At 42.4% G+C, this 11,684-nt stretch overlaps 1 protein-coding gene and 2 non-coding genes across 3 annotated transcripts in view; 1 reads left to right on the top strand and 2 right to left on the bottom strand.

The window, feature by feature from the left end:
* Positions 1-2,061: 2,061 nt before the first annotated feature.
* Positions 2,062-2,133, bottom strand: trnaq-cug (transfer RNA glutamine (anticodon CUG)). The gene has a single exon. It is a non-coding gene; the product is annotated as a tRNA-Gln (tRNA).
* A 1,086-nt stretch (positions 2,134-3,219) lies between these two features.
* trnaq-cug (transfer RNA glutamine (anticodon CUG)) lies at positions 3,220-3,291 on the bottom strand. The gene has a single exon. It is a non-coding gene; the product is annotated as a tRNA-Gln (tRNA).
* A 1,379-nt stretch (positions 3,292-4,670) lies between these two features.
* cfap52 (cilia and flagella associated protein 52) overlaps positions 4,671-11,684 on the top strand; it is a 58,768-nt gene continuing 51,754 nt past the window's right edge. Inside the window, exons 1-4 of the mRNA XM_078225989.1 lie at positions 4,671-4,731; positions 6,158-6,357; positions 9,771-9,907; positions 11,552-11,680. Of these exons, the coding sequence (XP_078082115.1) occupies positions 4,671-4,731; positions 6,158-6,357; positions 9,771-9,907; positions 11,552-11,680 (527 nt within the window). The remainder of the gene's footprint in view (positions 4,732-6,157; positions 6,358-9,770; positions 9,908-11,551; positions 11,681-11,684) is intronic.

Here is an 11,684-nt window from a genome sequence, read left to right as displayed (position 1 = left end):
GACCTCTGCAGAACATAAAATATACATGTCACTCTAACATCCAAGCCATCAGGCTTGACTATCACTAACTACCTAAGACACTATCCTAATGATAAACATGTCACTGTCAAAGTCAAAGTAGGCTGATTCGCCTTCAGGAGAGAGAACCCATGTAGACAAGGGGAGAATGTGCAAGCTCCACATAGTCACCCAAGGTTGGAATCGAACCTGGGTGCAAACCACTGTGCCACTCTGATGTCTTTTCTCTCTGCCCCCCGCCTTTCCCTTTGTTCGGGGATTATGGGGAGGGGATGGGCCTGGGTAAGTTGCTCTGCTGGAGTGTCAGTGCAAACATGATGGACAGAATGGCTGCTTTTCTGCAATGTAGAGATTTTATGAATACTGACCACCTTTCTGGTCAAAATTATGGAATGAGTTTGTTCAGGAAAGCTCTGAAAATTGTGCTAATTTTCTTCAGCGTGCATCACAATGCAGGCATCTTTTAATAGTTTCCGTGTCCAAAATATATTTAATTCATTCTGAAATCGACTAGTTTTTTTTACATGTTTAAGTATTTTATTCAAATAACTGTAAATCTGGTTACTCTTAACCTCACGATACTCCACTTCTCCAGCTTCCACCCTAAACACGTTAAAATAGCTATCTCCTATAGACAAGCCCTCCGTATACACAGGATCTGCTCAGATGAGGAGGATCGCAATAGACACGTCCAGATGCTGAAAGATGCCCTCATAAGAACAGTATATGGCGCTTGACTCATTGATCGACAGTTCTGATGCACCACAGTGAAAACCGCACTGACCTCCTCAGAAGACAAACACGGAACAACGGAGGACAGAGTATCCTCCGTCGTCCAGTACTTCCCCGGAGCGGAGAAGCTATGACATCTTCTCCAGAGCCTTCAACATGTCATTGATGAAGACGAACATCTCGCCAAAGCCGTCCCCACTTCTTGCCTTCAAACAATCGCACAACCTCAAACAGACCATTGTCCACAACAAACTACCCAGCCTTCAGGAGAACAGTGACCATGACACCACACAACCCTGCCACAGCAACCTCTGTAAGACGTATCGGATCATCGACACAGATGCCATCATCTCACGTGAGAACAGCATCCACCAGGTACGCGGTACATACACTTGCAACTCGGCCAATGTTGTCTACCTGATACGCTGCAGGAAAGGATGTCCCGAAGCATAGTACGTTGGGGAGACCATGCAGATGCTACGACAACGGATGAATGAACACCGCTCAACAATCACCAGGCAAGAATGTTCTCTTCCTGTTGGGGAACACTTCAGCGGTCACGGGCATTTGGCCTCTGATCTTCGGATAAGCGTTCTCCAAGGTGGCCTTCATGGCACATGACAACGCAGAGACTCTGCTGAGAAAAGACTGATAGCCAAGTTCTGCACACTTGAGGACGGCCTCAACTGGGATCTTGGGTTCATGTCAAACTATCTGTAACCCCCACGACTTGCCTGAGCTTGCAAAATCTCACTAACTGTCCTGGCTGGAGACAATACACATCTCTTTAACCTCTTTAACCCTCTGTCCACTCACATTGTCTGTACCTTTAAGACTTGATTACCTGTAAAGGCTCGCATTCCAACCATTATTTTATAAATCGAGTTTGTGTCTTTTTATGCCCTGTTTGTGAACGGAACTCCCACTCACCTGACGAAGGGGCAGCGCTCCAAAAGCGAGTGGCTTGTGCTACCAAATAAACATGTTGGACTTTAACCTGGTGTTGTGAGACTTCTTACTACTCTTAACTGGAGCAGGGGGGAAAACCCACAATAGAATCACAGAATCCCTACAGTGCAGAAGAGGCCGCATTGACTCTGACAGGGTGTCTTACTCGGGTTGTAACCGTACACAGGCACGGGACTGCTTGAAATGCTTTACAATTGCATTCGCTTGAGCTATAGATCTAATACTCAGGAAGGAATTGAACATCCTGCCTGCAGAAGTATTTATTAAACATGCTGTTTCTATAGACACACAAACATATATATATATATATATAGTGGGAGTTGCACAAAAGCAACATAATGTAGGTCCCACCGAGATTTGAACTCGGATCGCTGGATTCAGAGTCCAGAGTGCTAACCATTACACCATGGAACCTTCCACTCAGTGGAAACGTCAATGTATCATTTCCTCATATTAGGACGGCCTTATTTAGTGCGATTGCATAATATGTTATTGATGTAATTTTATCTATATTATATATTTTGTACGTTCTATCATGGCTAATCCATGTAACCTACACAAGATGCAATTTAGCATAGCCAATCCATCTAACCTGCAAATCTTTGGACTCATAAACACATTTTCAAACGTTTTAACGAAACTACACTAGGGAAAGAATCTTAAATACGTGGAGGAATACTTTTTAATAGAAGGAAAAGTATAACAATTGGTTTCAATTGTGCATTGATATATGACAGATTTAGGGATAAATTACTACATTCTAGATTCCGCACTGAATAGTAATCATAACCCAAGGACGAAATGTCTCCACTAATGGGGTTCTATGGCATAATGGTTAGCACCATAGATTTGTGATTATGGAAATGGAATTGAGTGGACACTTGAACTTTAATCCAATCTGCACAACTTTCAAGTGCACTTTGGCCACAATTATCAAACTAAACCAGAAACAGAAAGTGCACTCCACTTTTGCTGTAACAGAAAATGCTGGAAAATCCACTCTTGTTAAACCAGCCTGACAGCACTTAACCCCAATTATGTCGATCTACTGTTGTTTTCGCTTTATTTCGTGATACTCACGTCCCTTTTATCTTACATTTCAATGTAGCCTATGTCTATTATCAAAATGAATAAAAGTGAATGATGCCTTGCGGTTATTGTATGATATAAACTGTTGCAGTAGATTCAATGCATCAACCTCTGGGCTGTGTTATTCTGTGTCCGTCGAAATATTTATTGGACGCGGCAAAGAAAAGGAACATCTCGTATCTATTTTTACATCTCCCCTTTTATAGATATGCCGTCTCTCTCACTGTTGAACTCCTTTACGTTTTCACGGTGCACTGGCATGGGACTGCTTGAAATACTTTACAATTCGCTCGGGCCATAGATTTAATATCCAGGAAGGAATTACACATCATGCCTGCAGAAGTATTTATTAGAAGTATGTTATTTCTATATATATACATAAAGTCGGAGTTGCACAAAAGCAACATAACAAGGTCCCACCGAGATTTGAACTCGGATCGCTGGATTCAGAGTCCAGAGTGCTAACCATTACACCATGGAACCCACAATTAGGCAACACATCAATGTATCATTTCCTTAGGACGGCACTATTTAGTGCGAGTGTATAATGTAATTGAATGTATAATGTAGCTATTTTGTTGATCTAATTTTATTCATCAGGTATAACACGTTATGCCAGACAATTTCTATCGCAATTAAAACTCACTATAAAAATTCCATTATAAGATTTGTGGATTAAAAGTGCTAACTAATTCTATGATTGATTCAATCATGAAACGTCAGGAGACAATGAACAGAACCCTCAGTTGTCTGATACGTGAATTAAACCATTCATTTTCGGTGCCACGTGTTTATTCCTTTAGAAATTCGTGAAAATCCTTTAAAAGAAATATTTCAATGACAGGCAGAGGATTTGATATGGCTCACTGCAACTTCATGTTCTCGCTTTGATGGTTATCTTGAATTAATTGAATCAATTCAAACCCCATAGTCTGTAAACTATATTCACTGAATCATACATTCTCCCATACTGTAAGTTTGTATTTCTTTGTAAGATAACCTAGCTCGCAAATACTATAACCTGCAGAATGTTCAGCAGACACAGCTATCAAACATTAAGCATCGACTAGAAAAAATGGTTTTTGCCCATTTATTGATAAATTGTAAATCAACTTTTATGAGTTGGGTGTAAATGTTGCTCATTAAATAATTTCCTCTGTAATCCTTCACTCAGATATTGCAACATCTGACTGACTGTCCTCAGTGCGCATGTCATCCTCGGCATCACTCCCCCTCAATGCGCATGTCATCGCCGGAATCACACCCCCTCAGCGCTCATGTCATCCCCGGCATCACTCCCCCTCAATGCGCATGTCATCGCCGGAATCACACCCCTTCAGTGCGCATGTCATCGCTCGGATCGCTCTCCCTCAGTGCGCATGTCATCCCCGGAATTGCTCCCCCTCAATGCGCATGTCATCGCTGGAATCACTCCCCCCTCAGTGCGCATGTCATCCCCAGGAACGCTTCCCTCAGTGCGCATGTCATCCCCGGGATCGCTCCCCCTCAATGCGCATGTCATCCCCAGGATCGCTCACCCTCAGTGCGCATGTCATCGCCGGAATCACTCCCCCCCCCCCCCCCCCTCAGTGCGTATGTCATCCCCAGGACCTCTCCCCCTTCATTGCGCATGTCATCCCTGGATTGCTCCCTTCAATGCGCATGTCATCCCCAGGATCGCTCCCCCTCAATGCGCATGTCATCCCCAGGATCGCTCCCCCTCAGTGCGCATGTCATCACCAGGAACGTTCCCCTCAGTGCGCATGTCATTGTCGGTCTCTTAGCGACGGCTTGTACACAGCCCAGTTGCTGTTGAGCTTCTTGGGTTGAAAGTGAGGGGAATCTCTCAAAGGCGACAAGTCATGGCCCAAGAGAGCGAAGACTTCTCCCAACTCCAGCTGGAATCCATTATTGGGTTTAATGGTAAGAGATGGGAGCTCAGGCAGATACAGGATCCATGGTGCCAGCTGTCTGCAGGGGGCCATGTCCCTGCATCCTCACTCTGAGGAGCACACATTCTCTAAAATAGGCTCATACATGGGTCTGGACTCACTTTTTAAACATCCCTGCCAACAGCAAGTCTTTAAGCAGACGGTGCCAGCACTTTAAATAACTTAATTGCACATCGATCTTTGGAGAGAAACAGAGTTAATGTTTCAAATTCAGACTCTTTGTCCTTTCAGCTCTGATGAAGAGTGTGGACTCGAAACATCAACCCTGTTTCTCTCCTGACAGATGCTGACAGACCTTATGAGTTTTTCCAGCGTCCTCTGTTCTTGTTTCAGATTCTAGCATCTGCAGTATTTTGCTTATTTCATTGCACTCGAGTTGCATATAAAGTTGAGGTCATTCCAAAACCCTGTTGCTCATGCACTAACTCGTACCAAGTTCCGCTCCCCTACCACTCCTGCACTTGCTGACCTACATTGGTTCACAATCAATTGTCCTTCCTTGTCTCTAATCTTCCCCAGCCCCACAACCCTCCCAGACATCTACACTTCTCCAACTCTAGCCTCTTGAGCATCCCCAATTTAAAGCGTTCTACTATTGGCCACAACACTCGTGAATTACTTCTCACTTGCTCTCTGCCTCTGTAACTCTCTTTCCTTCTTTAAGCTGTTCCTTAAACTCACAATTTTAATTAAGCTTTTGACTATCCTGATCTAATATGTCCTTGTGTGCTATGGTGTGAAACTGTGTTTGACGAAGCTCCTGTGAAGTGCCTTGGGATATTTTACAACATAAAGTTGCAGTATAAATGCCTGTTGTTGTGGTATCCCTTGTCAACAGTGGCAAGGTGCCAAGGTATGCCCAGCAAGGGGGTCAAGACCTTGAGGACTGGGACAGCTGAATGAGAAAAGGTGAAATGTTATGGTGTTAGGCATTAACAGATCTAAATGCTTTCCCCCGCATGGCCATTTGCCATTGAGGGATCACCTTGTGATGAAGCATGAATCTAATACTGTATTTGCTCGCTGCTCTTTGCAATGATCTTTAATTAAGGTGCTATAAAACGAAATATTGATTTTCTTCATTTTTGCTTCTGATCAGATAACTTTAAATCTTTTCTTGAGTGTTGACATTTCCATAAAGCTGTTAATAGTTTATAATATTATAAATTTATTGAGAAATATTTAGGCCCAGCGTTTTAAAGCATTGCATATTCTGCATGCAGTGTTCTATAGAAGAATGGTACAAGATAAGTGACAATCTAACCGTCTGTATACGCAAGGGATAAGCCACTCCACAACAAGCATTCAATGCTTTGAGAGCACAGCATATTGCAAAACATAGCATTTTACTAAATTCTGGTGCAGTTTGAACTCAGATTGTTTTGCTGTGTTTACAGGGAAAGTACCTTTTGGTTTAACCGTGCATCCTGATTGTGAAAATATAATTTATCCTCTGGGATGTACAACTGTCGTACAAAACCTGAAGACCAGCAATCAGGCTTTCCTAGAAAGCCATACCAACAATATCTCCTTTGTTGCAGTCAGTAGGAGTGGGAAATATATTGCAACAGGACAAGTCACGTACATGGGTTTCAAGGTAAGAAAAATGTATCATTTTACAGGTTTTGACTCAGGCTTGATTCGTTCTGGATTAGACCACAACTGTGCTATAAGCTTCTCTTGGAATTCTCTGAAAGGCCCATCAAAGCACCCATTGCTTGCTACTTATGAGCAGCAGCAACTTTTCACCTTTTTATCTTGTGTACGCATTAGGCAATATTTTCCGACCTCCTTTCGTCTCCCATTCATTCCAATTGTCACTGTGGCCTTGGGCTTAGTCAGCTATCACTGCCCATTTTTGCATTCACTTGTGGACAAGGCCCTTTACATCCACAATAAGATTGTGGATGATTACATTGACATAATAATTTTGGCAAAGCCTTAACTCATGGGTGGCAACACCCTGCTCCTTACTGAAAGCCTCTGTCTAATTATACTCTCCATCATTTGCCCTGCTCAAACCACCAGGGTGACAGTGTTCCCAATGCCACAAATCCCTACTTTACCTTCTCTATTCCTACTGCACCTTCTCCATCTTTGATCACTTATTCACTTTGTTTCACCACTCATAGAATTCCCTACAGTGCAGAAAGAGGTCATTCAGACCATCGAATCTGCACCGACTCTTGGGTGGCATGGTGGCACAGTTGTTAGCACTGCTGCTTCACGGCTCCAGGGACCCAGGTTTGATTCCCACTTGGGTCACTGTCTGGATGGAGTCTGCACGTTTTTCCCGTGTCTGTGAGTGGGTTTCCTCCGGGTGCTCCGGTTTCCTCCCACAGTCTGAAAGACGTGCTGGTTCGGTGCATTGGCCATGCTAAATTCTCTCTCAGTGTACCTGAACAGGCGCTGGAGTGTATCGACTAGGGGATTTTCACAGTAACTTCATTGCAATGTTAATGGAAGCCTACTTGTGAGTATTAAGATAAACTTAAACAGAGCATCCCACCCAGGTCTTATCCCTGTAAGCCCACAAATTCAGCCCACTAACCTACACATCTTGGGACAGTAAGGGGCAATTTTGCATGGCCAATCCACCTAACCTGCATATCTTTGAACTGTAGGTGGAAACCAGAGCACCCGGAGTAAACCCACGCAGATGTGGGGAGAACAGGCAAACTCCACATAGACAGACACTCAAGACCGGAATTGAACCCGGGTCTCTGGCGCTGTGAAGCAGCAGTGCTAATCACTGTGCTACCGCAACACACTCATTTAAATTCTCATTTCCCAAACCTTAACTCTGTTTCTCGCTGAGATATGCTTTTTCCTTTACGTAATTAACCTCTGCAGCATGAGACCCTTAGCCAGAGTAATTAAATCTTCATGTCAGCTTTCTTTGTTCACTCTACTCTGAATTTACTGACCTCCTGTTCTCCCTAAATTCCTCCCTGCATATTAACTTTCCACCCACACTCTCAACCTTGTTATCTTGCAGAGCTTCTCTTAACCAATTGTTCCCCCCCCCACCCCCCACAGATTATAATAGGCCATCCATGTCCACTTTCTTGTAACTCTCATGGCCCTCGGTGCCCTATCCCTGAAGTTGCAGCTTTTGCCAGCTTTCTCTCATGCTGTTTCAGAGCTCATATTGTCAATGAGACCTATACCTTTTTCCTTTGACCCATATTCCACGAAACCGGTGATCATTCTTTCTGGGCCCTGTACTTGCTGATCTTAATTGTGAAAAGGACAGGTCATGCCCCTGTTCCTTTCAGAACTGCCATCATTATCTCCATCTTTAATACCCTTGCCAAACAATTTTTCATTGAATTAAATGACAGAACAGACTCTAGGGGCTGAACGGATTACTCTGGTTTCCATATAAAATCCACTCTCGGCCTTTCTGTCCTTACAAACTACTGCTCCATCTCTAACCATTTTCTCTCTATAATTTTCTTAAACATGTAGCTTCTTCCCAATCGATCTTTCCGATAATTTCATATTTTAATCACTCCCAACTGCCATATCACAATAGTGAAATAGCCCTAATCAAATTCAGCATGGCATCTTCTGAGACTGTGGCTATAGTGCCTCATCCCACATTTCCCTCTTCAATTTCTCTATAACCATCAAAGCTTACTGAGACACGATTCTGGAAAACACATCATTGAAAGTTATTTCCAGTCAAATCATTGATGGAGGCATGGGAACATGCTTACCACAGACGAATCAGATTGCGGAAACAATTCTCACCCAAAAGGTTCCTAGTTCAACATCCACTTCCACTCTGAGGGAGTGCTGCGCTCTTGGCAATATGGCAATATTGGGAAGAATTTTCCAACCCCACCCCTCCCCCCATAGCATATTTTTGTGGAGGCGGAGGCGGTCCACCGTTGGTTGGCGGTGGGATCTTCCAGCCACACCATTGTCAATGGGGGTTTCCCACTGTTCACACCCTCTGCCACTGGAGAGCCAGTGCTGGATTGTTGCCATTGGCAGGACCAGAAGATCCTGCCGGCAGGAACGGCTGGAAACTGCCATCTGCCATCTTTTGGATAAGACATTAAACTGAGGCGCCATCTGCCTGCCCAGGGAGGATGTAGAAGATGTCATGGCATTATTTCAGAAAAGAGCAGGAAGGTAATCCCTAATGTCCTGGCCAATATTTATCCCCCAATCAACATCACAAATATTGGATTATCAGTTCATTAACTCATTGCTGTTTATAGGAGTTTGCTGATGCAAATATGTTTCCGACATCACAATAGTGACTACACTTCAAAAAGTACTTCATTAGCTGTCAATCACTTTGAGACTTGTTCATGAAAAGTACTATTTAAGTGCAAGTCTTTCTTTTTCAAAGAGATAACCAGATCACCAGAAGCGGAAACTCATGCAGTTTAATCTTTTTGTTTGATAACATGGAGTTAGATTATTATTCTCAGGCAACAGTACCAGCGGTGATGATAAGAGCAATATTGTGACAAAATGTTTCCTAGAAATATTTGAAATCATTCTGCTACATTTACAGCTCAACCGAAGCATTGACCATACATTATAAGCCACAGAAAATGGATGAAATGCCACCTTAACACAGAAACAGAACAGCACCGAAAAGAGTTATTGTCCTGCAATAGTACAATATTGGCTTTAATTCACAAATATACATGCATGAGTCTTTTTAAACCAACCCAGGAATTAAAAGTAATTAATATTTCTATCAGAAGTGCAACATATTGTATTTATTTTAAGGACAAATAACTTCAGGTGGGAGTCTAAAATTATCTTTAACTTAACACAAGAATAATAGCTGTTATGGTTGGAGTTTTAAAAAAATTCTAAACTGGAAAGTTTATTTTGGAATCCTCTCCAATAAAGATTTTGTGACCATTTAAAATGTCCATAAGAAAGAACAAGTGAAAGATGCACTGTGCCAAATTTTTGCATTGTAATGAGTAGTACTTGTTGTGATCTAGACTGAAAGCTGAGCATTGTATATCTTTGCAGGCTGATATCATCATCTATAACTATGTTGAGAAAGTAGTTCATGCAAACATGACTCTTCACCAAGCCAAAGTTGAAGCACTGGCATTTTCCCCAAATGATCTCTATTTGGTATCCCTCGGAGGTCAGGATGATGGAAGGTAACATAAATTAAGAACCTAGCAAAAGTGAAGTCAGTGGGGATAAGGGGAAAACTCTCCATTACCGAGCGCAAAGGAAAATGTTAATTTAAAATGCTGCAAATATTCAGTAGCTCTGGTCATATTTGTGGAGAGAGAAATAGAGTTAATATGGGGCGCACGGTGGCACAGTGATTAGTACTGCTGCCTCACAGCACCAGGGACCTGGATTCTATTCCGTCTCAGGTGACTGTCTGTGTGGAGTTTGCATGTTCTCCCTGTGTCTGGGTGGGTTTCCTCCGGGTGCTCTGGTTTCTTTCCACAGTCCAAAGATGTGCAGGTTAGGTAGATTAGCCATGCTAAATTGCCCCTTAGAGTCAGGGGGACTAGCAGGGTAAATACCAGGGGTTGTGGGGATAGGGTCTGAGTGGGATTGTTGTCAGTGCAGGTTCAATGGGCCAAATGGCCTCCTTCTGCACTGTAGGGATTCCATGATTCTATGATTTCAGGTCGATGACATCACAGTAACTACCTGCTAAGTAGTTCCGGCATTTTCTGTTTTTATTTCAATTCTCCAGCATCCAAAATTATTTGCTCTTACAAAGGAAGGTGATTGTGGCTATTGGAGGCTAATCATCTCAGCCCAAGCCAAGCTCCTCAGGGACATGTCCTAGGCCCAACTATCTTCAGCGGTTTCATCAATGAATACTATTTCTTGTAATGGAAGGAGTTGTTTGTCTATTACATGTAGAAAGATGTTTCTGTTAAATCAGTGCATCACCAACAGAAAGAAAGAGAGCAAAAGAGATATTACAGAAGTTAGGATTGTATAGCTATACCAGACAGTACAAGCAGATATGTCACCTAGAAGATCAAGGTTTAGGACAGCTAGGTAAGATACAACTATCAGCAACAGATGATGCGAGAGCTACAGCAGCTCTACAGGTACAGATTCATCACTTTGATGTCCCTGAAGTATAACACCATCCTTCCAAAGGAAGGCAAGGTGTTGATGTCAGCTCATAATAATGCTGCCAGATAAATAATGAAAAATCTTTCTAAGTCCAAGCTTATAGACTCAATAATGTGGATATCTAATTCTGTTAATTTATCAGAAAGCTCAGGAGTTCTTGTAACCTTGCAATTTATTTTAGCGATTCTCTGATTAATTAACAGTTAACAACTTTGTTGTATAACCTTTTCTCTGATAATACCAGTAAAGGTTAATTCACTCACTCAATAGCTTGTGCACATCCTGATGGGAAGTTGGCAGTGTAAACGTTCACACAATCCAAACTGGTTGATGTAAAATAGTTTCATAAGTTATTGTTGAGCATCATTAACTCCTAAGCATAAGCTAAGTCCCTGATAGTTTCAATGACAAAGAAGATGAATGGGTTAAGATTCATCTAGTGCCCTTGATCAATATTTTTGTCAGAGTATTGATCCCACTGCAGTTCTAATACTATTCCATTTTGAACAGTGTGCATGTGGATGTTGGTTGAGGATTTAAAGCAAGTTTCAGTGATGAAAGAACAATCATTGTGTCATCCAGTCCCCTATTTGCTGCTGCTCATGCTGTTCAAAAGAATGACTTTTGATTTCTGTCAGACTTCACAATTATTATGGAACACATTAATCTTTTTTGCTTTCTCACAATTACAGTGTCGTCATCTGGAATGTTGCAACAAAGTCATCCATCTGTGGCAGCCCTGCTTGTGTTGCTACTGCAGGAAATGCACAAACTGTAAAATTCGCCAACAATATGGATGATACCTTTATTACAGGAGGAAGGTAA

This window comes from Mustelus asterias, chromosome 12 (assembly GCF_964213995.1).
Source record: "Mustelus asterias chromosome 12, sMusAst1.hap1.1, whole genome shotgun sequence".
Classification (NCBI taxonomy): Eukaryota; Metazoa; Chordata; class Chondrichthyes; order Carcharhiniformes; family Triakidae; genus Mustelus; species Mustelus asterias.
The sequence above is the reverse complement of the archived record's forward strand: the minus strand, read 5'-3'. Positions and strand labels throughout refer to the sequence as shown.